This window comes from Ranitomeya imitator, chromosome 3, assembly GCF_032444005.1.
Source record: "Ranitomeya imitator isolate aRanImi1 chromosome 3, aRanImi1.pri, whole genome shotgun sequence".
Lineage (NCBI taxonomy): Eukaryota > Metazoa > Chordata > Amphibia > Anura > Dendrobatidae > Ranitomeya > Ranitomeya imitator.
In genome coordinates, this window is record NC_091284.1 from 725,148,830 (window position 1) to 725,176,461 (window position 27,632).

Below are 27,632 nucleotides of genomic sequence, written 5' to 3' on the forward strand. Positions count from 1 at the left end.
TTTAATGAAGTCACAAAGTATCTTTGCTTTTAATTCACTCTGCTGGATTGAAAAACCTCTTTTCACAACTTTGAACAAAGCTGCTTGATATCTCACAAGCCTTACCCCTGCATAGTGGAGCGGATTGTCCAGGAAACCAGGCTGAAAAACATACATATATTGGATGGGGTGAGCTGTATCTACAAACTATTTTATATTACTTTTAAAGAGATAGATTGAGATTAGGAGAACACGGCTTCTTTCTTTTACAACAAAGCACCACTCTTGTTCATGTACCGTGTATGGTGGCCTTGTACACGGTTGATCGTTAATGCCGGTCACAGTCCATGGTATAAGATTGGCGCTTTTTCTGGAACAAAAGCAACCAGATTTTCTTCTCTTGCAAAGCCATCAAAATATTTTATGACCCTATTTGCTATAAGAAAGGGCATTAGAGGCAATATAAATGGTCATACTGTATATTGTTATGTAATAGTGTTTAGTATGCCTTCGTAAATTGGTAATATGAGCAGTCAATCGCATATTCGCTATATCTGTGTGTATGGAGGATGAATATGATATTCTACCCTTGATACACATATAATATTAGGTTCTACAGCTCACGTGTTTTCTTCTATTATACGCAGCATGCTGATCACATATGACGACTTGGTGAAAATATCAGACTTTGGTACATCCAAAGAGTTGAGTGACAAAAGCACTAAAATGTCCTTTGCCGGCACAGTAGCCTGGATGGCGCCAGAGGTCATACGAAATGAGCCTGTGTCTGAAAAGGTGGACATCTGGTAAGTGAAGAACGTATTATGATTAATGCCCTGTTGTCATTGTGTCATTACTACCGATTGCAGATTGTCTTGAATATTCTATTTCCTCGGCAGCCTGAAATGTACTCAATACAGCAGTATACTGGTATATTGTAACCTGCTCGTAGCCATATCTAGATAGTAGGACATCAGGGAACCCCAGCATGATAGACATATCTGTAGGTCACAACTGAGTGCTACATAGCAAATAATATAATCCAGTTTAACGATTTATAGGGTTGAGTCTACATTGTCTGGACTATTGATTGCCCCGCGGCCCCGCGGTCATTGGGCTACTGAAGCAGATGCTATGACTCATTCCTTGTTTTGTATATCTCATATTATGTGGCCAGATGTTTGGGATTACCAGTAATCTCTAGTCCTGCTTAATTCCTTTACTAGCCAGAGAAAGCCGGTTCATTTTAGGATTGTAGCAGTTTGTGCCCAGCTTGTCTTAACTTTCTAATTTTGACCATTAGGTCATCCCTTGCCTTTTCTTCAATCCTCTGGCATAGTTTGCCTTGCCTCATCTTGTTTTTTACATGGTTTGGATTTATCTGTCTAGCCTAACGCTGAGTACGTAAGGGCAAAGCTAGGGCGGGTTGATAAAGTAACAGCCACAACGGGGCCCCTGGTATAAAAAGGGATCCAAAAAGCACCCAAAGGAGACAAAGATGGATACACAGATGGTGCTCAAGAACTTTAAGTTACAAGTGTAGCCACAGCTCTTTATTGCAGAAATGTGACAGCGATTATGCATTAACCTCGTTAATAAAAATAGTATTATTTGCAAAAAACGCTGCAAAAACGCAATTCTATTTCTGCTGTTTCTCTTTACTTTCTACTGAAAGAATTGACAGGCTGCAGATTTAAAAAAAACGCTGCAGTGTTCCAATTCGGTCAGTTAAAAAAAAAAAAGTATTTTCATGAGATTTCTGAAATCTCATAGCTTTTGTTGGTTCTTTAAATGCAGCTTTTAATTTAAATCACAAACATTGCAAAAAAAATGCAATGTATGAACATAGCCTTAGGGTATATTAAGGATTTGCTGCATTTTTGTCGCTTTTTTTTCTCCCAGTTTTGTTACGAAAACTGAAATATTTCCTAGTACCAGAAAAGTGAATGAAGTTCCAGAAGTCTCATGCAGACGTTGCTTATTTTTTCCTTGCAGATTTAAAGCAATTTCACATCAGCAGCTTGTCAATGCTTTCAGTATTTATGCAGCAATTTACACCCATTCCAATGCAAGTAAAAAAACGCAGGGTAAAAAGCATCAACTTCCAAAACCATGTGTATTTTATGCTACATTTTTCCTGCCAGAAGATATGCTTTTGGGTCATAAATGTCAGCAACAAATACTTAACATGTGCACATACCCTTACATGGAAATTCTCTAGTTTTAAAATCCATGAAAACTACCCATAGGTGTGTACAAGTTAGATACAGTAATGTCAGGAACATACTGAGATACATAACGAAAAATGATGAAAATACTTATCAATCATACAGCATGTGTCATGATATGTTACTTTCCTGAGGCCTTTTGTCCAATGCATTACATAGTTACATAGTTACATAGTTATTAAGGTTGAAGGAAGACTATATGTCCATCTAGTTCAACCCATAGCCTAACCTAACATGTTGATCCAGAGGAAGGCAAAAAAAACCCATGTGCAAAGAGTAAGCTCCACATTGGGGAAAAAAATTCCTTCCCGACTCCACATACGGCAATCAGACTAGTTCCCTGGATCAACGCCCTATCAAGGAATCTAGTGTATATACCCTGTAACATTATACTTTTCCAGAAAGGTATCCAGTCCCCTCTTAAATTTAAGTAATGTATCACTCATTACAACATCATACAGCAGAGAGTTCCATAGTCTCACTGCTCTTACAGTAAAGAATCCGCGTCTGTTATTATGCTTAAACCTTTTTTCCTCCAACCGCAGAGGATGCCCCCTTGTCCCTGTTTCAGGTCTATGATTAAAAAGATCATCAGAAAGGTCTTTGTACTGTCCCCTCATATATTTATACATTAAAATAAGATCACCCCTTAGTCTTCGTTTTTCCAAACTAAATAGCCCCAAGTGTAATAACCTATCTTGGTATTGCAGACCCCCCAGTCCTCTAATAACCTTGGTCGCTCTTCTCTGCACCCGCTCCAGTTCAGCTATGTCTTTCTTAAACACCGGAGACCAGAACTGTGCACAGTATTCTAAGTGTGGTCGAACTAGTGACTTGTATAGAGGTAAAATTATGTTCTCCTCATGAGCATCTATGCCTCTTTTAATGCATCCCATTATTTTATTTGCCTTTGTAGCAGCTGCCTGACACTGGCCACTGAATTTAAGTTTGTCATCCACCCATACACCCAGGTCTTTTTCATTGACGGTTTTGCCCAGAGTTTTAGAATTAAGCACATAATTATACATCTTATTACTTCTACCCAAGTGCATGACCTTACATTTATCCCCATTAAAGCTCATTTGCCATTTATCAGCCCAAGCTTCTAGTTTACATAAATCATCCTGTAATATAAAATTGTCCTCCTCTGTATTGATTACCCTGCAGAGTTTAGTGTCATCTGCAAATATTGAAATTCTACTCTGAATGCCCCCTACAAGGTCATTAATAAATATGTTAAAAAGAAGAGGGCCCAATACTGACCCCTGTGGTACCCCACTGCTAACCGCTACCCAGTCCGAGTGTGCTCCATTAATAACCACCCTTTGTTTCCTATCCCTGAGCCAGCTCTCAACCCACTTGCACATATTTTCCCCTATCCCCATTATTCTCATTTTATGTATCAACCTTTTGTGTGGCACCGTATCAAAAGCTTTTGAAAAGTCCATATACACTACATCCACTGGGTTCCCTTGGTCCAATCTGGAACTTACCTCTTCATAGAAACTGATCAAATTAGTCTGACATGAACGGTCCCTAGTAAACCCATGCTGATACTGGGTCATGAGGTTATTCCTCTTCAGATACTCCAGTATAGCATCCCTTAGAATGCCCTCCAGGATTTTACCCACAGTAGAGGTTAAGCTTACTGGCCTATAATTTCCGAGTTCAGTTTTTGTCCCCTTTTTGAATATTGGCACCACATTTGCTATACGCCAGTCCTGTGGTACAGACCCTGTTATTATGGAGTCTTTAAAGATTAAAAATAATGGTCTATCAATGACTGTACTTAATTCCTGCAGTACTCGAGGGTGTATCCCATCCGAGCCCGGAGATTTGTCAATTTTAGTGATTTTTAGACGCCGCCGCACTTCCTGCTGGGTTAAGCAGGTGACATTTAATTGGGAATTTTTATCACTAGACATTTTGTCTGCCATGGGATTTTCTTGTGTAAATACTGATGAAAAAAAGTCATTTAGCATACTGGCTTTTTCCTCATCCTCATCCACCATCTCACCCAGACTATTTTTAAGGGGGCCAACACTATCATTTTTTAGTTTCTTACTATTTATGTAGTTAAAGAATATTTTAGGATTATTTTTACTCTCTCTGGCAATGAGTCTCTCTGTCTCAATCTTTGCTGCCTTGATTTGCTTTTTACAGAATTTATTTAATTTTCTGTATTTATTTAATGCCTCCTCACTACCTACTTCCTTTAATTCTCTAAATGCTTTCTTTTTGTCACTTATTGCGCCCCTTACAGCTCTATTTAGCCATATTGGTTTCCTCCTATTTCTAGTATGTTTATTCCCATACGGTATATACTGTGCACAGGTCCTATCCAGGATGCTAATAAACGTCTCCCATTTTCTTTGTGTATTTTTGTGTCTCAGGATATCGTCCCAGTTAATTGCACCAAGATCCTCTCTCATCAGTTGGAAATTTGCCCTCCTGAAGTTTAGTGTCCTTGTAACCCCTCTACTACACATCTTTTTAAAGGATACTTGAAAACTTATTATTTTGTGATCGCTATTTCCCAAGTGACCCCCAACCCTTATATTTGATATGCGGTCTGGCCTGTTGGTTAATATTAGGTCTAGCAGTGCCCCCCTTCTTGTTGGGTCCTGAACCAGTTGTGAAAGGTAATTGTCTCTCATAATTGTCAAAAACCGATTACCTTTGCTGGAACTGCAGGTTTCTATTCGGTTTCTTTGCACACAAACATTTGGCAAAGATTCAGTCTACCATCTAATTCACTGGGTATTGTTTAGTATGGTTGTGGTCTAAAAATGTTAAAGGAAAAAACGCAGTGTCAAAAACGTGATAAAAACACTGGATATTAGATCACACTGGCGCTCACCACTTAGTGACTGTGTGGCCCGAAGTGTCTAAGCGAGGACAGTCCCCCGGCTGCTGGAGTCTATAACAGAATATGTGCCGATTCTGTGCAAGTATGAACAGTGACCTCAGAATATGATGCCGCTCTTAGGGGAGTATGGCCAGAGGTTCCGATGTAAAAAATCGGCAGGTAAAACAGTCACCTACTGTTTAAGTGAATAAAATTGAGCTAAATGTTGTATCCTAGGAAATCCACATAGTACCGGATACATACAAAACGCCACTAGATGATACAATAATCCTTGCAGAAACACTTAGTTACTACCTCCTGAATGCTACGGCCAGCTCAGCCACCTAACTAAGGGATTTCTTTGACTACATGAACACAGACATAAGCAGTATGGCACTTACCCTGGTGATGGTGTGCCAGCGACTGTGTTCATGGAATACCCGCCCCTGCGTCCAGCTATGCAGCTTGAAGCGTGAAGTTGCTGGGACGTGGATGGTAAGGTGGCGGGAAACACGAACAGCCGTGCCGCCCCAGAGGAGCCCCGGCCGGTGGCGTCCCTGGAAACAGCTGAAAAAACAGCCGCCAGTACCTGCTCGCGTGTACAGTAGGTGGCTGTTTTTACCTGCCGATTTTTTACATCGGCACCTCTGGCCATACTCCCCTAAGCGTGATAAAAACACACGATAAGAAAAACGCACACAAAAATGCAGTGAAAAAAAAAACGCACGTAAACTAATTCAAATAATAGGTGCAGAAATGGTGCAGAAATTCTGCAATATCAAAAGCTCATCGTGGGAACATAGCCTTAATTTTAGGATTTTTATTCTATTAAAGGGTGAAAGAACTCAACTCAAAAAATATATATCAAGGGTCTCAAAAAACAATATCATATACATACCCTAATCAAAAAGATATACTTTATTAATTAAAAGGACCAAAAATAGAATCCACACCAAAAAGTGACCCACAAAAACAAAAACCAAAGAAAAATGTGCTCAAATAAACCTATCAACCTTCGTCAGGCTGCATAATTTTACAACGTTAACAGGCTGCAGAGGTACAATTGTACCTTCATATATATTTTATTGAAATTTGGCCAATATATTCTGGACCAAAACTGCAGAGATGTCACGAAATTTCAGCCCTCTACGGCTTTTCGAAAAAAAAAGTTATTGCAATTTTAAAACAGAATAGTTACAATTGTACCTACTCAGCCGGACGAAGGTTAAAACTGTTGGGATAAACTAAAAGTTCCTAGGATTGTCCACTAAGCTCACACCTACCTGGCTGCGGAGGATGACACCCTAGGAAGGAACGTATTGGCGCCCCCACTCCACGATGACTGACCCTAGGGTCCCTGATATACCCTGCAACCACTAGGGAAACCCTCTACCCAGATTCTAAAGGGACCCCTACCAATAGACATAAACGATTCTATTCTAAGGAGACTCTAGATTTTCTAACCTTAAAAACAAAATTTGAACACATATGGCAAGTGGTGGTACGATGGTAAATAGTCAATATATTGTCTAGTGAACAAAGCCTTTTCCAGACCAAGCTTTTGGTGTTGGTAAGGATCAACCACACCAATATACAATATGAAAAATACAAAATCCTCTATCAAATTAATTGATGTCTTTTAGTGTTTCTTGGTTCTAGAGCCCACATAGCATCCTAATACACTCATATATATGTCAAGGGGAGTGTAACTCTACTTCCCTACCTGCTACAAACGGGTCAAGCCAGTTAGCTCAAAAAACACCTCTTCTCCATCATGGAGTATTTTCACAAAAACATGCAGAGAACTTTGTGAATTAACATGCTCAATAGCAAATCATATACACATAATGTCGATACTCATCTGATGCCTTGTTCATTTTTCAACCACCACTGCCACGTAGCAATTACCGCCTCAACGCGTTTCGCCTCATTTGGCTCATCAGGAGGCCCGTTATCCAGATATATTGTGTCCCAATAAATATGTAGTAGTTTACTACCGGCCGATATAAGCCTCTATTTATACTCACCACGCTCCCCGCCATGGAAAACCTCCCCACTGATTAATTCATCCGGTTTCACAATACTACCGCCCACTATACCAAGTGTTCATGCCCCAAATGAAGCGCACATCTTACTGCACCAATCGCTCATTGGGCGCTAAAACGCAGAAATACTGCGGCCAATCACTCACCAGGGATTGCATTTCCACTTCTGGGTTAAAACCTGACCCGGCGTGAGCATCCAGTCACTGCGCATGTCCCCGCACGTATCCAGGCCCCTTATGTGAGATCTAAACTTTCTCATACTGCGGTAGATCACTAACTAAGGGCTGCCGTTCCACTTCCGGGTTCACCCAGCGTTAGCCCTCAGTCACTGCGCATGTCCCCGCATATATCCGGGCGGATTCTATGGAACGCAAGCTTTCCAATCCTTTATTCTAAGCAATGTGAGGAGCCAGGGACGTATGGAACACACTGTCATGTCAATTTATAAAAAACTTAGATGATAAGTTATTATAGGTATCCACTTAATACATACTTGTACAATACCTCTAGGAATCACAATAAATTCCCATTTTATACTTTTATTATTTTATTATTTTGACATAGCTAACCCAGTTCCCTACAACGATGAATGTTGTCGAATATCCATTAAGCCAAGTGGTGGTAAGTATAAGGAGAAATAAGATATATATTTGATCTCTCATAGTAATCTATGTTACCCCCATATTATAAGGGGATTTCCTAAACATTAGGAGAACCAGTCTCACTCGGAACAGTCCCCAAAATTTATATTTTTCAGAAACGGCTATATGCAAAAGTTAGCTAACAAACCCTATAAATTGGCTATACACCATATAGAATGGCTATATACCACCTAGAAAACCTATAAAAAACAAGCAAAGGACATTTGTTCATTGATCCCTTTCAGCTCCAAAGTCTCCATCCTAAATATCCACTCACATTCCCTTTTTAAAATAACCTTGTCAGTATTACCCCCCTGAGGTTTAGATTGACCACCTCTATAATCAGGAACTTAATCTCTGTAAGATTTACATTGTGATAGGTCTGCATGTGTTTTGCCAATGGGGTATCCCTGTTGTTTCTAATATCCCCCATGTGCTCGCCGACCCTTCTCCTAAACTCTCTCTTCGTTTTCCCTATATAATCCGTTGGACAGGAACAGGTAGCTGGAAAAATCTCGTTGGTAGAAGGTTTTACCCATAGTAGAGCTCTGGAATGACTTACAAGGTCGCATTCACTTACAAATGCTACAGTCCCCACATTTATGGAAGCCGCACGGTCTCCTGTCCAGCCATGTACCACTGGCCACCGGTCTTTTATACTGACTATGCACCAGCATGTCCCTTATAGATCTACCTTTCCTGAACGTTATATTTGGACGTTCACCCACCACATCTATAAGATCAGGGTCAAATCTAAGGACATCCCAGTGTCTTGTAAGGATCTGTCTAATTTCCTGATGTTTCACGTCAAAAGTGCCAATAATCCTCATGATCTCCGGGGAACTGTTTGTAGTATGTTTCTGCAATAGGCGTTGCCTATCAGCTTTTTTTGCAAAATCGTATGCTGTATCGAGGACATGCCCAGGATACCCCTTTTCCTTAAACCTGTTGTACATGTCCCTCGATTGACTCACAAAAATTTCATTTCTTGAGCAGTTCCTCCTCAATCTGAGAAATTGTCCCTTTGGAATTGCTCTTTTTAAGGAGACAGATGATGACTGTTCCAATGCAACAGGCTATTGGTACTTTTCGGTTTACGATAAATGTTTGTAGTCACAGCTCCATAATCCTCTTTTCTAATTTTAACATCAAGAAATGCCAGTTCCTCCCCATGAATCTCTGATGTAAACCTGAGCCCTATATCGTTTTGATTTAAATCCTTAACAAATTTCCCAAACTGGTCTCTCATCGCTGTCCATATCACAAAGACATCATCCATAAATCTGTACCATATAGATATATGGTCTTGCCACCATTTGACATCACCTCCGAAGACAATAGTCTCCTCCCACCAGCTCAGGAACAAATTTGCATACGATGGGGCACAAGGACTCCCCATCGCAGTGCCCCTGAGCTGGTGGTAATGCTTGCCGTCAAACGTAAATGCATTATGGGTAAGTGTAAATTCAAGGAGGGATATCACGGAATCATTATGTTCTCTACATACCACAGATCTTTGTTGTAGGAAATGTTCCACCCCCCTGATCCCTGCGTGGTGTGGGTTATTACTATAGAGGGCCTCTATGTCAATGGAGGCTAGCCAGGCATTTTGACTCACATGGATACCTTCAAGTTTAAGTAGCAAATCCGCTGTATCTCTCAAATAGGATGGAGTGGAGATAAAATTGTGGTTTGTATATAGATCAGATCCTTCGCTCTTGTTGTGTCAGAGATTCTACAACAGAGACAATTGGTCATCCCTTTAGAGGGTCAAGGCCCTTATGTACCTTTGGTAGTACAAAAAATGTGGCTACAAGAGGAAACTTGGGTAGGAGGAACTCAAATTTACAAGTTTACATCTTACATAAGGGGCCCGGATACGTGCGGGGACATGCGCAGTGACTGGATGCTCACGCCGGGTCACGCGTTGAGGCGGTAATTGCTACGTGGCAGTGGTGGTTGAAAAATGAACAAGAGATAAGATGAGTATCGACATTATGTGTATATGATTTGCTATTGAGCAAGTTCATTCACAAAGTCCTCTGCATGTTTTTGTGAAAATACTCCATGATGGAGAAGGGGTGTTTTTTGAGCTAACTGGCTTGACCCGTTTGTAGCAGGTAGGGAAGTAGAGTTACACTTCCCTGACATATATATGAGTGTATTAGGATGCTATGTGGGCTCTTGAACCGAGAAACACTAAAAGACATCAATTAATTTGATAGAGGATTTTGTATTTTTCATATTGTATATTGGTGTGGTTGATCCCTACCAACACCAATAGCTTGGTCTGGAAAAGGCTTTGTTCATTAGACAATATATGGACTATTTACCATCATACCACCACTTGCCCTATGTGTTCAAATTTTGTTTTTAAGGGTTGGGAATCTAGAGTCTCCTTAGAATAGAATTGTTTATGTCTATTGGTAGGGGTCCCTTTAGAATCTGGGTAGAGGGTTTCCCTAGTGGTTGCAGGGTATATCAGGGACCCTAGGGTCAGTCATCATGGAGCGGGGGCACCAATACGTTCCCTCCTAGGGTGTCATCCTCCGCAGCCAGGTAGGTGTGAGCTTAGTGGGCACACCTAGGAACTTCTAGTTTATCCCAACAGTTTTAATAGGTTTATTTGAGCACATTTTTCTTTGGTTTTTGTTTTTGTGGGTCACTTTTTTGGTGTGGATTCTATTTTTGGTTCTTTTAAATAATAAAGTATATTAAAAGTGAAAGAAACAACATTTTTCCAATTTTTGTACAATAAAAGTTCAATATTTCTTAAAAACAAAACTAATATATTCAGAGAAAATGCAAAATTGCTTTTGAAACCTAAAAAAATACAAAGCTAAATAGTTATTATTGTAAGATTGGTACATACAACAAAAGTCAGAAAAATTCTACAGTCATTAGGGCCCAGAATGCTTTCAGGGGGAACGGATTTAAGGAAAAGCGTCATTCCTTACATGCCCCAGCACAGCATTCATGAAAGGGAGCTCTCAAAACCAATAAATTTGATATACAAATTGATTCCTTATGACCCCGCATCTTGTATCATTCAGCAATATGAATGTAATGACTGCCACACTATGACCGAACTCATAAGTCTTCCATATATCTGATTGGTTCAAACTATTCTTTACTTTTATGTTGTGGGATTTGGTTTGCTGTGAGGAGTCCACGTTAAGTCACTTTTTAGTGTCTTAAAAAACTTCACTGTATCTTTGTTTAAATCATGTTTATTGAGTGAAGCAAGAAGAATAAAAGTAAACGATGCATTCTAGTATATCAGTAAAATACCAGGTAAAATTACACGTTAGACAAGAAATGCATTACAGCAACATCATATATCTTGCACTTAACATTCTAAAAAGTAATACTACTGATTGATATTATAATATGTTGACAATGAAGAACAATTGAAGTGAATAATAACCTATATTATTTTCATTATGACTATTCAGTAATCACAATGCGTATTCAAACTAAAGAAGGGGTGGAAAACAAACAAAGAGATTAGAGTAGAGAAGAGATAGAGGGGTAGAAGAAGAGGAGAGAATTGGGTAGGGTAACGGGGCAGGGTGGGGAAAGGCGCGGCCATCATCCCGTCCCAGTTGTCAGGACGTAAACTGATGAATGATCTAATGATAAGCGAGAGCGAGTCATGTATTACATCGGGCTTCAGAAATCCAGAGATCCAGGTCAGGGGTTTCCCTGAAAGCTATCCAGGGGGCCCATGTGATATATGTTTTATTTACATTACCTAGAGATTGATTTATTAACTGCTCCATCCTATAGATGTCATTGAGTTCCGCCACAAACTCCGCACGTGAGGGAAATTTTTCCTGTTTCCAAAAGCGTGGAATCAAGTTCCTAACCGCGGTGAGGAAGTGTCTGAGGATGCTCTTTTTATATCGGGAAATCGACAAATCACATAGGGATAGTAATGCTATGCATGGAGAAGGTTGAATCTGAATGATAGACATCTTGTTATAAAGCTCAAAGACAGCCAACCATAAGGCTTTTATGGGAGGGCAATCCCACCAAATGTGCATATAAGAGCCAGTCTCCTTTAAGCATCTCCAACAAGTGTCAGGAGTAGTGGGGAACACGGCATGTAACATAGAGGGACATCTATACCATCTTGCCAAGATCTTGTAGCTCCTCTCCTGTGACACCGCGTATAATGACGATCTAAGCGTGAAGAGAAGAATTTTTTCTCTATCCTCAGGCAGTAAGGGCTTTCCCAGATCACCTTCCCATTTCGAGAAGAATGCTGGTGATCCCTGCAGTGGAGCCCCTCCCTCTTGGAAGATTTTATGTAGCAGCGAGACAGTATGATCTGGAGGGCTTGTTGAAGTGCAAAACGTCTCAAAGGGGGTTAGCGGTCTGCCAATATTGGTTTGTTTAGAGATTGCATAAATGAAACTTTTGAGTTGTTCATAAAAAAACCAATCAGCAAAGGGTGCTTCCTCCTCTGGAAATAGTTCCTGGAGGGATTTCATCCTGTTCTCTTTTAGATAGTCATGGAGAATGGGTTTGGAATCTTTTCTCTTGTTTAAATACATCTCTCTTTTTAGCCCCGCAGGGAAGGCAGGGTTGTCGTAGATTGGGATCAAAGGTCCTGGGAGAGTTGTGATCTTGAGGTCTGAGTTTCTATTTTTAATGAGAAGCGATATGTTTCGTGTAAGGAAGGGCAGACAGGCGCCCGCTCCCGATCCACCCCCGGACCAGAGAATAATCTGAGAGTCACAGCCATTCAGATCATTCTCTATCTTTACCCATTTTTTACTATTTATGTTGTGGTAGAGGTCTAGTATACATGTTCCTAATGAAGCGTAACTATAGATCGCAAGATCTGGGAGGCCTAGACCGCCTGTCAGTTTTGATCTGCTTAATAACGTGTAGGAAATGCGTGCCCGATTATGAGACCATATGAACCGGGTGATTATTTGTTTAAGGCGAGAAAAGAAGGAAGCTGGCAAGTATAGAGGTATTGTTTGGAAAAGGTATAAAAGGCGCGGTAAGAGGTCCATTTTTACTGCGTTGATCCTGCCTAGCCAAGACAACTGGAGCCTATGCCATTTTTCTAAATCTAGATTAACCTTTTGTAGGGCCGTTGTAAAATTGGTCTCAAACAATTTGGATATCTGGCTGGTTATTTTAACGCCTAAGTAAGTGATGGAGTCAAAGCGCCATTTAAATGGAAAAGTGGTCTTTAGTTGTTCGACCAAGGGAAGTTGTAATGAGATGTTTAAGATTTCGGATTTGTGGGAGTTCATTTTAAAATTACTTAGGAGGCCGAATTTGTGCAGTTCCGAGATAATGTTTGGTAAGCTCGTGGATGGGGACGTGATGTATAGCAGAATATCGTCTGCAAAGAGTGCTATCTTATGTTCTTCGGAACGCAATTTTATCCCTTTGATTGAGGGGTTATTTCTCAATGCCACAGCCAAATGCTCCATTGTTAGTATATATAAGAGGGGAGAGAGTGGGCACCCCTGCCTTGTACCATTCCTGACCGGAAACACGTCTGAAAGTTTGCCGTTGACCTTGACCTGGGCACTAGGAGAGGTATATAGAGCAGAAATTCTGTGCATCATATTTTCTTTTAAGCCAATTTCTTCCAGGGTTTGAAAGATAAATTCCCAGTGAACCCGGTCAAAAGCTTTTTCAGCGTCAATCGACATGATACACAGGGGGTCCCCCTCCCTGCCCGCTCTGTCAAGTAGAGAAATAGTTCTGATTGTGTTGTCTCTCGCCTCTCGCCCTGGAACGAAGCCTACCTGGTCCTGGTTTATTAGTTTAGGTAAGAGGGGGCATAATCTATTTGCTAACATTTTAGCGTATATTTTAATATCAACGTTTATCAAAGAAATCGGCCGATAATTATTACATGTAGAAAGATCTTTACCAGGTTTGGGAAGCACTGTAATGTGGGCGGCGAGTGATTGAGCAGGGAAAGAACCTCCCGAAGAGACAAAATTGCAGGCCTCCAGAAACAGTGGGCACAGTGGTGTAGTAAATGATTTATAGAAGCCTGCTGAGAACCCATCCGGGCCCGGGCTTTTTCCTTGTTTTAGGGCACTAATGGTTTCGGAAACCTCTTCTGTAGAGAATTCCCTTTCGAGGTCGGCTAGGTCGCCTTCAGGCAATATGGGCAATTTGTGTTCCTGCAAGTATGATTTAATTTTATTATGAAGAAATTGTGGAGGTGCATCTTTATAATGTCCTGTTATATTGTACAGAGATTCGTAATATCTGCTAAAGTTGGAAAGGATATCTCTAGTGTTGAACACTTTATTCCCTTCTTTGTTTTTGATAAAGGGAATGTAGGTATTAGGGCAGTGTTTGTTAAGGGCTCTGGCTAAAAGCTTACCACTTTTATTGCCGAGTTGGTAAAAGCGGCTTCTGAGTCTCTCCCTGAGACACTTGGACTTTTGATCTATGATAGTCAATAATTTCTGCCTAACTGAAGTAAGCCGAGTAAATGTACTGGCGTCGAGATCTCGTTTATGCTGATTTTCTAATTGGTGGATTTGATCTGTTAGGGTAATTATTTCCGCCGCTCTCTCTTTTTTCAACCGGGCGCCGTGGGAAATGAGAACGCCCCTCACTACACATTTCAAAGCTTCCCATCTCATAGTGGGAGACGTGGTGTCCCCACCATGGTCGGCCACGAAATTCGCGATTGTCTGTTCAATCTCGGATTTACATAGTGGATCTAAGAGCAGATTTTCATTCAAACGCCAGGAGAATCCCGATCCCAAGGCGGAATGAAGTGAAAGAGATAAGTAAATAGGTGCATGATCCGACCACAGTATCGACCCCACGTCCGCCTCTATCTGTAAGTCCAGTAACCTATGTGAAATAAAGAAGTAATCTATTCTGCTATATGTGTTATGGATTTTCGAGAAGAAGCTATAATCCCTGACTGTAGGATTTAGAACTCTCCAGACATCTACTAGTCTCAGGCTGCGTAATTGGGATCTAATTTTGTTGATAGAAGATGAAGAATAGGAGGACCTACCTGAAGAGACGTCCACCGCAGGGTCCATTGGAATGTTAAAGTCGCCTCCAAGTATCACAGGAGAGGAGCCAGCAAACTCCCCAAGACGCCTCTTGCATTCAGCTCCAAAAGTTTGTTGCCCTTGGTTTGGAAAATAAACATTGGCTATTACAAGTTTATACGTTGCCCATGAGATGAGTAGGAAGATATATCTGCCATTTTTGTCAATTAAAGAATCTAGAATTTCAGGCATGAAGGATTTGTGGAAAGCTATTGAAACACCTTTTGATTTGGAATACGGGTTAGAACTGTGATACCATTTGGGATAATTTTTCGTGACACAATGCGGCATCACTCCAGTTTTGAAGTGAGTCTCCTGGAGCAATAGCACAGAGACCCGTTGTTTATGACTATCGAACAGGATCCGCCTCCTTTTCTCTGGAATATTTAGCCCCTTTACGTTAAAGGAGCAGAGTTTTATTTTATCCATAATCTAAAATTTTGACAGTTTCTCGCGACATCGTGCGCCCCACCCGCCGGGACACGGGATAGCCAGGAGTGGTAGGGGAAAAACAATGGGAAAGAGGGAAGAAAGACAGGATAGGAAAAAGGTAGAAATATGTGAAGAACATAGGAAAAGGTGCGTTGAGATTGACGCACCGAGTCTGGTTTCGCATCAGTATGGCGGAGGCGACCAGAAGGGAAGAGATAGTTCCCCTCCCACCCCCGAACCGTGCACCTCAAATGGAAAAAGGAAGCCGAGGAGAACACCGACCCCCCACCTCCCCATGAACTTGATAGGTCCTACGATCAAGAATCTACATGCATATGATATTCAAGCAAAACAGAATAATAGTGATATTAATAGCATATCTAATAAGGTCAAGATGTCTCGCTTATTGACAGAGAGTAGTAAAACATTAATAACATTCGGGACACCATAGATTTAAAAGTTCAGAACTTGAGCCAGACCCCATGGCAGGCCGCCAGTATGTCCTCCTATCCGGCCAGGGGGATCGACCTATTAACAATATACTAACATAGAACCTATCTAACTGCAGCAGAACATCTGGACATAACACAATAATTGCCAGGAACTTATTGAAACAAGTAAAAAGAAAAATGTAGAAAACAAAAAGAAGAGAGAAGGACTTCATGTAGGATCAGAGGGGACCTCATTAGGGAGCCTTTTCTTGGACTGAGGAACCTTGAGCCACCTTGGGGGAGCATCCGGAAGTGTTGGGGTTGAAGGCCATTCTGGGAGATCTATTAACGGCAGTTCAAATGTTCCTAGGAAGTTGGCCAGGTCTCCAATTCGGCGGAAGTATGCGCTTTTCCCGTTTTTGAATGCTGTTAGTTGAAATGGGAACCCCCATCTATAAGGGATATCTCTTTCCTTAAGAACTGCTAACAGGGGTTTTAGGGCTTTGCGCAAAAACAAGGTACGCCTGGATAAGTCTGATAGAAGTAGAATTGGTTGGCCTTCATATTGGAGAGGTCCCTTTTTCCTAGAGGCCATCATGATGGATTCCTTGGTTCTGAAGTAATGCACCCTACAAATGACGTCTCTAGGGCGTAAATCAGAGGTGGGTTTGGGACCAAGAGATCTATGGATCCTATCAAATTCAATGGTACTGTCTTCACAATCACCCAGGATGTCTAGAAATATTTTTTGGACTGTGCGATCTAAGTCCTGAGGACTAACGGACTCTGGGAGGCCCCGTATACGAATATTGTTACGCCTGTTGCGATTTTCCAGATCCTCAAGGCCAGAAGACATTTCCTCCATTCTTATAGTATGGTCCATTAAAATTTCTCTATGTGCCTGAAGTTCCTGTGAGATGTCCTCCTGCGTCTTTTCTACATCCTCTATCCGTGATGTAAACTCCTTCTGTAGATTATGTATCTCCTTTTTGTACGAGTTCTCAAGCCTGCATGCAAAGCCTTCCAGGTCCATTTTTGTTGGTAGAGCTTTAATATATTTGCTTAGATCAGCTATATTCATGTCTTCAGGCAAGTCTTTGTCTCCCTTATTGATATCTGTTGATTTTTTGGGAGAAACATGTGGAGCCTGAGACTCTCCCGAAGAAGAGTTGCTTTTATGTGAGGCTTGCGACATTGTTGATCTCGTGCTCCTTGTTTGGGTCGGCTGATTTAGAAACCGTTTCATATCCTCCGGAAGAGGTTCCTTGTGTAGGCTTATGGGGTTTTCAGAGATCTTTTTGTTTCTGCCCATAGATGTCTGCTGCTATCAATTATATCCCAGATAAGTGTTTAGGGGAGCATGGGGGTGCAGCCATCACCACATTAGCCGTGGCCCCCCATCAGCAAGCCCCCTCCGAGATGCGTGCGTAAGTCTATAGTGCAACTGTTTTTAGCTCTGGGCAGCCAAAGGGTTACTGTGTTATTCCATTATTCCATTATGGGTCTCAGGGGGGAAGCAGGTGCCACAGGGGGCTATGTAAATGTGTGTCTTTTTACAGGGTGTTAGCGTTGCTTTAAGCCTCCTCCAGCGAGACCCAGAAGCTGGTGAGTATGGGACAGCAGCAGGGACGCAGCGCCGCGCCACAAAGGAGAGGTGGGCACAGATTGCCAGCGGCGCACACACACAGGCACTCCAGCCCCTTGCAGGGGCAACAAGATGGCGCCGGGAGTGGCGGGAAATCCCCAGGATCTCTACCGCCGGCAGAGTCTCACCCCCACAGACACCGATCCACCGGAGCGGCCGAGGGACAGAGCGCCGCAGCTGGCAACCCACTCAGCACCCCCTCCAGTGAGCGCAACCTCTCTTCCGACCGGCCGCACCAGCAGGGGGCAGCGGCCGGAGCTCAGTGGTGTGCAGGTCCGCGCCACTCAAAGGAATCCGGAGCGCACCGGAGCGCGGAGGCGCCGGCCAGCGGCTGTCAGCCCAGCAGGGAGCAAAGAGTCAGGGAGAAGGTATAGTGGCCGGGGAAGGGGGGTGGAGTGTACCTTCCCGGCGTCCCAGCAGCTCGCGTGTTCCCAGCCTGTGTGGTTTCTAAGATGGCGGCGTCTGTGCCGCTTCCCCGTCCCTCCGGGGGGAAAAGCTGGACTTGTGCTGGGGCAGAGAGTTCTCCCTGCCCTCCAGATGGTCTCAGGGCGATCGCAGCCCTCCTTTGCCGGTCAGAGGAGACTTTGAGCTCGATGGGGTCAAAAAAATCTCTCTGGAAAGCAGTCTCAGAGCAGGAGCTCTTGCGATGTGCGACTGCTCTCTTGCACCTTCAGGCCACGCCCCACTTCACTGTATCTTTAAACCTATTAGTGTGTCACATCTGGGTGTCACCGTGTAGGGATTACTCTTGTGTGTAGACCAGATGACATAGTGTGGAACTCAATAAACAATTACTGTATGTTTCGGCAGGGGTGCGATTGTGTAACCCTCTTAGTATAATGACATTTCATGCAGTGTTTCCTGATCACTGCAGTTTCTTTACAGGCAGCAGTCTTGGAAATCCTCTCCTTGGGGAAAAATAACATTTCAGACATCTGGCTGGTTGCCCAGGCAGAGGGGCTGGAGAGCCCAAGACTAGGTGTTTCCACTTAATTATATTAGTCATTTTTTCCGATAAGTGTGGTGGAGCAAGAAATGGGGTGCGAGGCTACAGACGTGCATGCAAGAAGGGCAATTTGGTATTACACTGTGGTATTTTGGAAAAACATTTTTCTTTATTTTTTTTCCATTTTGGACTAACCTAAATGGCTTATTAATTAGTGAAGAATACATTCATTGTCTAGTGCAGGTATAGCCAACTGCTCACCAACCACCTTAACCGTACTACTGTACAACACCCAAATTATCCTAACCTCTAAAGTGCTTACCAACAATTAAAATTCCTCACATGTAAGCCTTGCCCCATGGAATATGTTAGGATTTAGGTATATGGCAAAATCACATGCAAATAACTGGGAATCACAGTGGTCCTACACCATCCTTAGGCATTGTATGTCAGACTTTATGGTAACTTTTCAAGACGATATATACTCTGTAGTATGAGAATTAGAGTTGAACAAAAAGACCTGCCTTGGTCTGATGTCCAGGCCGGTCCTCCATGGCAACCAGACAAGGTAGTCTTCAGTTTTGCGACTGGTGTCATCTACTTGGGAATCTGGGCACCTCTTGTGCTTACTAGGCCCCGCTACATCATGATGTCATTAGGTCTCACACGACATTAGGTCTTGTTTTGCACCATGATGTTGTGGGGCCTAGTAAGTGCAAGAGGACTACAGGGGAACAAAACAGAAGAGGCTGGCCACAGAAGTGAAACCTGGCCTGGTCTGGCTGCCATGGAGGACCGGCCTGGACGCAGTTGGTTCAACTCAAATGAGAATACTTCTGTGACATGAGTAAGAACATGCTACGCTGATGGGCTCACACCAATCTATGGGCACCAGATAACAACGCAGCCAATGCATGAGTAATAACTGTTCAGTAGCTACCAGAATGATGGATGCTCCTCTATCCTATAACCAGTGCTAGAACCAGTAATGCAATGTTATAATCGTTGTCTGTATTCTATTATATAAGAAGGTTATGCATCAGCGATATTGTTTTATATTATCTGCGCTTCTACTTAGATTTTTTTTGAGGAGTGATAAACACTTCAGCCTGCACCCTTGTGTTCTGCACCCGTGTGTTCTGGTTCCATGTGTTCTGCACCCGTGTGGTCTGCACTCATGTGTGCACCTGTGTGTTCTGGATCCATGTGTTCTGCACCCGTGTGTTCTGCACTCATGTGTGCACCTGTGTGTTCTGGATCCATGTGTTCTGCACTCGTGTGTTCTGCACCCGTGTGTTCTGCCAGATGAATTTTTGTTCTCATAGCTGTCACCTATGATATGTACAAATTCCACTTTTTATTTTTTCACATCTCTCAGACCTTGTAAGTGCTTTGTATTTTCTCTGTGAAGGTTGCCAGGATATTGGCATGGTAATAGTTGGGAATTTTACATGAAAACAAAAGAGCCGTGTGCATGGCGTCTATACAGAGGCACATAGAGCCACTGCAGCTGTGGACTAGGTGACGTACTGCTGTGTGATGCCTCCTCCATATTCTCCTCTAGAAGCAATGAACATATATGTCACCTAAGGAAACATATACGAAAAATTGGCGCGCACTCAGTATAATGGGGGAGCGAGGTGCTGGTGTAGTGGGCTGTGTAAGCCCCACGTATATAAAGAAATATGGTACACCGCACACTCTATGCGTATATTTGCAAGGTGATGGAAAGTTTATTTAACAGGTTTAATTTATAATGCAAGGAAAGCGACCAGAGGTAATAATTATTGACGTTTAGCAAAAACAACAAAATAAACATGTGGTATATACAATAAATCATACTGTAAAACAAAAAACAAAAAATACAATCACGTTCCCAGCCTGGAAAGAAGAGACAATGGAATGCATAAATAGGAGAATCGGTAGATCCAAATGGAGAAGAATACACAGGCAGTGACATAGCATGTTACATGCGTATAGCGAAACACCACATATGTTCCCCAAATAGAGAAGGGGGAAGATAAGAAGGGGGGCTTGTTCGCAGGGCTAGACCAAGACAATGGAAGCCAGACCTTATGACAATCAATATCAAGGATACAGAGGCATTACCTTTAATGTGCATATAAAGGGGGGAGGAGAAGGTCCTTGTGGATGGAGGCACACACTGCAGGAGAGATGAGATAGGTACATGAGATTGGGTAGGTACACAGAGGATAGGGTGTATGAGAGCATATGAGATGTACCTTAAATGCCTGATGATAATGCGTGTAGGAACGCAATAACAGCCCTGAGATGGGTGCTGTGGAGACACAGGAGATGGGCGCATAAGGGGCATTGATATAATGTGGCTAAAATGGTAAGGCAGTACCGGTGGCAGTATTAATGGGTAAAGTAGGGGAATGAGTTACCTGGTGGATGGAGGAACTGAGCGGCGCTCCCGCGCCCTGCTGACGGTGTGTAGCGTGGCCGGCGCTGTAATGTTTTAATGGCGCAAACCGGAAGTAGGACCTGCGGCACCGGAAGTGACGCGGGCGGTCCGGGAACGCAACTGCGCATGCGCAGCCGGCGATTCAGTGAGGACCCGGTTGCTAAGAGACCATGGCGCTGTAAATGTCAGCGGCTGCTGTGGGGCTTATGTGTCTATGTAGGCAACCAGGGGTAGAGGTGAAAAATGTCAGGGGAGCCATGCTATAATATATAAGATGACAGGGTAGTCCTGCTATAAGTATACAGCGTTATGCTTAAGATAATGGAGTGCCCATGAATATCTGTCAGTGGCTGCTGATAATGAAAGGGCGGCGTGTATGGCTATGAAAACGCTAAGGCTGACTGTAAAAAGCTAGGGAGGGGGGACAGGGGCTAATGATAGTTAATATAGAAGTATTACCCATGGCCAGAATGGAACTAAAATGATACACTGGCTATAGCTGAGGTAACCGTAGGGGATCAAATGGAGACTGAGGAGAGGATACCACTGGAAGTGTTGTATGTGATGTAGACATAAGTAAATAAATGGGTAGTGTACCTCTAAGGGAATTCACCAGGAGAGTCAACGGATCTGTAAGGGAAAAGAAAGAGATTAGAAAACTATACTAGATTGACCAATCTATTTCTCTATTCAAGCACCTAGGTGCGAGGGTGTCCAATGTGTATATCCACCAGGTTTCCCTGGATTTAAGACGTTTGATGTGGTTACCGCCCCGTCTGGGGCGGGGTACATGCTCCAGAACCTGAAATTTAAGTTGGGCCACTGTGTGTGTAGCTTTCATAAAGTGGTCTGGTAGGGGAAGCCAGATTTTGTTGCACCTGATGGTAGATTTGTGGCTTGCGATTCTATCCCGTATATGTTGTGTGGTCTCGCCAACGTAGAGTAGTCCGCAGGGGCACTTAATGACATAGACTACAAAATTAGAATCGCAGGTAAAGAATCCACGAATGGGGTAAGATTTCCCTGTCCTGGGGTGTGTAACATTATCTGACTTTATCACATTGGAGCAAGCGGCACAATTCAAGCATGGGAAAGTCCCATTGCGGCGTGAGCTTAAAAATTGCTGTGTAGGTACACGAAGTGTGCTACCCATGTCTGCCCTGACTAATTGGTCACGAATATTGGGAGGTCTCCTCTTGCTCATGAGCGCTGGTACCCCGAAGGACGGGATTTCCGGATGGGCTCTGCCCAGGAGGGGCCAGTGTTTTTTAATTACTGAGTACACCTTAGTCATGAAAGGATGGTGAGTGTGTACGAACGGTATCCTTTCTTGGGATTGACGTGGTGTGGGACTCGTAGGAGGACCAGAGGACCTATTGAGTTCTTGTCTTAAGAGAGTCGAGGGGTAGTTCCTATCGCTGAACTTTTGTGCTATGGTATTGAGACGAATTTGTCGCGTCTCAGGGTCTGTGACTATGCGGGAAACTCTTTTAAACTGTGACCTAGGCAGACTGTTTTTGGTAGTGGTTGGATGGCAGCTAGAATAGAGTAACAAACTGTTACAGTCCATGGGTTTAGTGTAGAGATCCGTTTTTAGGAATCCACTGGCATCTTTCAGTACCAAGGTATCCAGGAAGGCTATTTGGGCTTCATGGGTGTGGATGGTAAACTTAAGCTCTTGGAAAGTGGAATTAAGGGTAGAGTAGAATATATCGAGGGTACTGGATGGCCCTGTCCATATCAAAAAAATATCGTCTATGTACCTACAGTAATCAAGGACATGTTGGGTAAAAAGCTCATGTGTATAGACGTGTTGGGTTTCAAAGTGATCCATATATGCATTGGCGTAGGCCGGAGCCACGTTCGAACCCATAGCGGTCCCGCATACTTGGGCATAATAGGTGTCTTCAAAAAGGAAATAATTCTCAAAGAGAACCATACGTAAGAGTTCGAGGCAGAAGGATATGGCATTCTGAGACATGTCTGTTCGTTGCAAAAGTTCTCCTGGTGAATTCCCTTAGAGGTACACTACCCATTTATTTACTTATGTCTACATCACATACAACACTTCCAGTGGTATCCTCTCCTCAGTCTCCATTTGATCCCCTACGGTTACCTCAGCTATAGCCAGTGTATCATTTTAGTTCCATTCTGGCCATGGGTAATACTTCTATATTAACTATCATTAGCCCCTGTCCCCCCTCCCTAGCTTTTTACAGTCAGCCTTAGCGTTTTCATAGCCATACACGCCGCCCTTTCATTATCAGCAGCCACTGACAGATATTCATGGGCACTCCATTATCTTAAGCATAACGCTGTATACTTATAGCAGGACTACCCTGTCATCTTATATATTATAGCATGGCTCCCCTGACATTTTTCACCTCTACCCCTGGTTGCCTACATAGACACATAAGCCCCACAGCAGCCGCTGACATTTACAGCGCCATGGTCTCTTAGCAACCGGGCCCTCACTGAATCGCCGGCTGCGCATGCGCAGTTGCGTTCCCGGACCGCCCGCGTCACTTCCGGTGCCGCAGGTCCTACTTCCGGTTTGCGCCATTAAAACATTACAGCCCCGGCCACGCTACACACCGTCAGCAGGGTGCGGGAGCGCCGCTCAGTTCCTCCATCCACCAGGTAACTCATTCCCCTACTTTACCCATTAATACTGCCACCGGTACTGCCTTACCATTTTAGCCACATTATATCAATGCCCCTTATGCGCCCATCTCCTGTGTCTCCACAGCACCCATCTCAGGGCTGTTATTGCGTTACTACACGCATTATCATCAGGCATTTAAGGTACATCTCATATTCTCTCATACACCCTATCCTCTGTGTACCTACCCAATCTCATGTACCTATCTCATCTCTCCTGCAGTGTGTGCCTCCATCCACAAGGACCTTCTCCTCCCCCCTTTATATGCACATTAAAGGTAATGCCTCTGTTCTCTGTATCCTTGATATTGATTGTCATAAGGTCTGGCTTCCATTGTCTTGGTCTAGCCCTGCGAACAAGCCCCCCTTCTTATCTTCCCTCTTCTCTATTTGGGGAACATATGTGGTGTTTCGCTATACGCATGTAACATGCTATGTCACTGCCTGTGTATTCTTCTCCATTTGGATCTACCGATTCTCCTATTTATGCATTCCATTGTCTCTTCTTTCCAGGCTGGGAACGTGATTGTATTTTTTGTTTTTTGTTTTACAGTATGATTTATTGTATATACCACATGTTTATTTTGTTGTTTTTGCTTTATTTTTTTCTCTAGCGATTATATGATTAGGGCCCAGGTTGGGCCGAAACGTCAATAATTATTACCTCTGGTCGCTTTCCTTGCATTATAAATTAAACCTGTTAAATAAACTTTCCATCACCTTGCAAATATGCGCATAGAGTGTGCGGTGTACCATATTTCTTTCTTTCTTTACCTAAGGAAACATGACATGATGTCTTTTTTTGTCAGACCAATACAGAGTTGATAAATAGAAAAAGGCAGCACTCACCGTTCCTGGTGCAATCCTATATTCTGTAGCGTACATTCATGGCAGTGGGAGACATGCGTGTAAGCAAATGCGGACTACAGCCATTCCGCGCTGCGTGCTACTCTATGGATCGAAAGGTCCTTTGAATAAAAGTCATGAATGTTTGCTACTGTATAAAGTATTGCATTGAATGGTTAGTGCTGCCTTTTTTCTGTTCATGGACAATACTGTTACTCTTTCTTCGTGGCAAATGCCTGAGTTTTAATTTTATTCCTGGATCACCTCAACACTCCTGCATTGGGCAATATATACCAGCCAGAGGCATAACTACAACAGGTGCAGGGGTTGCAATCGCACCCAGGCCCTGGAGCCGAGGGGGCCCTAAAAGTCCCTTTGGCCTATAGAAAAAGACTATTGCTATTAAAGATTTTAAATATTTGGGAGCCCAATTGGCGCTTTTGCATCGGGGCCCATGAGTTTCAATTTAAGCCACTGATACCAGCACACTGGTTTTAGTGCTGGGAATCACCTCTCTTCACTGTTCCAAAAAGAGTTGACTTGAAAAAGGAAGCCCAATATGCCTCCAAATGAAAATCTAGAACTGTACAGAAGGGTGGCAGAGAAATATGTGGATGTATCATGATGCCATACTATATAGAGTTGTGTACATGAGCCTTGGCTATATTCAGTCAAGGTTGCCATTATTGAATCAGTTACAATGACTGCTGGATTGCTCCAGTGTTTGCTGGGTGAGACGGAAGTCACAACTCATTGTAAGTCTACGACAGCCTGAAGGAGGCCCTCATAAGCTCACACTGAGAGATAATGACTAGTGATGGGCGAACTCCCGATGATCGGGATCGGCGGGTTCGCACGAGGTTTTTTGTAAAGTTCGAGCTCAGGGCCGGAGATGACGCGAACTTGTGTCCGAACCCCGAGCTTGGACTTTACAGATATGGGATGGGGCGGAAGGGGGGGCTGTAATACAAAGCATAAAATTAATAATTAATTATAACATTATAATTATACTTACCAGTCCAGCGACGCATCCTCCCGTCCCGCTGTCTCATGGTCGCATCTACCTCCGTAGCCGCTCATTAACTTCCTGGTTATTCACTCCACTGCTCGGCGCCTGACAATTTTCGGCCGGCGTCGGCAGTGTTAGTGCAGTGACGTCAGGGTTCACCCCAGTTCATGTCCCTAGCCATAACGTCACCGCACGAACACTGCCGGAAAAAGCCAAAGACTGCCAGTGCAGTGAATACTGCCGGAAGTTAATGAGCAGCCCCGGAAGCAGATGCAGTCGAGAGACAGCCGAACGGGAGGACGCGTTGCTGGACAGGTAAGTATAATTATAATGTTTATTATTAATTTTATGCTTTTACAGGCCCTGGACCCGAACTGAACCTGAACTGTAACACGGGTTTCCCATGGAAACCCATGTTCGGGACCTTTTGCCCGAACACTATGTGTTCGGTACAGGTCCAGAACTTTATAGTTCGGGTTCGCCCATCCCTAATTATGACCATTATTTTTTTTACTTCCGGTCACTCAGAAGTTGTGGTCACAAGATGGCAGCGCAGGATCGGAGCGGCGCCATGAAGAGTTGAAGACAACAGCTGTTAAATATAATACTAGAGGCAAGGAATTTGCGTTAGTGGTACCACTCCAGAACTGGAATAAAAAAAATGTTGGAGTCATGCTTTATTCCAGCTAGATTTTTTATGTGCATGTTTTTAGCTTCGTTATTGAAGCCTGTAAATAAAAACGCACTTAAAATATACAGTTTATCAGCATCTTTATGCGCACAGTGGGCGCGAGTTTTCATGAAATTACATCTACTTTCCTCAAACTGATAAATGCAGCAAATTTTATACACACGGAAAAAAAATCCAGCGTAAAAAAACACCGCCATTATACTACGTGGAAACATGACCTTAGCAACGGAATGAATATTTTTTGAAGTGATTGTACAAAACCACATTTCGATACCAACTGCCTATTCATTTCTAGCACAAGAATTGGATATGTATTGTATTGTGCTGGTGCCCTCCGTCCTCTACAGGACTCTTCATTTCCCCTAACTTTTGATCCCATGTTTTCTTGTCAGACATCCCTGACATGTCATTGTTTCGTCTCTCCTGTACCAGTTCCTGTTAATCTTGGTATGGTGGGGAGGTTTTGGGGGGAGGGGGTATTATCATTGGCACACAGGGGCAGGCGGTGTTACTATGGAGATGAGCCATAAGATGGGTGTGGGATTAGTGTCCATCTGTCATTATGTGTGACCCTTCCTAATAGGCCAGCCTCACATTAGACCCACGTTGCTGGCACACAGGCACACATACTTGCACGCACACATTTAGCTTTCATCTGCACTAAATAATCTTCCCGAGGACATGTTGCAGATGGGACCTCATCTCCTGCCGGCTCCGTCTAATCAAGACAGAGATGACTCATTTTATTAAGAGCTGTAAATAAACCTACAGAAAATTAATCACTAATGGCTTTGATTTGGGATTATTCTTGTGCACAAAGAATAGATTTCTTTCATCAGGTTTACAAAATGAGTCATAGTGAGGAACGGGACTTGAAACTACGGGGACAATGGGCGCAACGTCTAAAATTCACAGTTATGGCAGGATTCACACATGAAAGTTTTTTGATTTTTAACACAAACCATAAAAATCAACCCAGCAGGAAGAAGAAGAATCAACCTTTCCTTTATGTTTTCCAATCCTTTTAAATGCATTTCTGGCTTTGGCCCAAAATTCTACATCAAGAAAATGCTTGTATAATCCCAGCCTTAGGACTCTTTCAGGATTATTTTTTTTGCTTTTCGTGCCATGTTTTTTATTATAGAGATAGCTCACTAACCCACTACAATTAATGTGCCTTTTAACACTTCTTTTTTTTTTTTTTTTTGGCCCACCAGTTATCAAAGTAAGACATTATTTAGGGGAATTTTTCAGATATGTGTTAATAAAAATGTTATTTTTTTTCCATACAATAAAAACACATGGACCAAAAATTTAACTGGCACACTGAAAAAAAAAGGGAAATATTTTTCACATACTAGAAAAAAAAAACTGGCACGTAAATCCGGCATCAGGGTATATCGATGTCAAGTAAAAATAGTGACAAAAAATATATAACTCTTAAAACAATATAAGTTATTACAAACACTGGAAAGATTAGTACATTTTGGTGCACTTTTTGGCGTCCTGGGTTTAATTTCTACAAAATAAACATGCTCTAGCAATAGTATTTTTTCATGCATTTTACCTATAAATTTAGGAATATATCTGCATGGAACAATGCATGTATGTATAAAAAGGCACACAAAAAACTTGTAAAAAAAACGATGAATAAACCTGACAAAATGCTCCAAAAGGCTCACTGGGGGCTTGTGGGTGTCTTTTTGGCCTTCCCATTAACTAGTAGTGTAAGTATTGAGCG

At 42.7% G+C, this 27,632-nt stretch overlaps 1 protein-coding gene across 1 annotated transcript in view; it reads left to right on the forward strand.

Moving 5' to 3' along the window:
- MAP3K12 (mitogen-activated protein kinase kinase kinase 12) overlaps nucleotides 1-27,632 on the forward strand; it is a 249,343-nt gene that overhangs the window by 137,568 nt on the left and 84,143 nt on the right. The window contains exon 5 of the mRNA XM_069758747.1: nucleotides 627-785. Coding sequence (XP_069614848.1) covers nucleotides 627-785 — 159 coding nt within the window. The remainder of the gene's footprint in view (nucleotides 1-626; nucleotides 786-27,632) is intronic.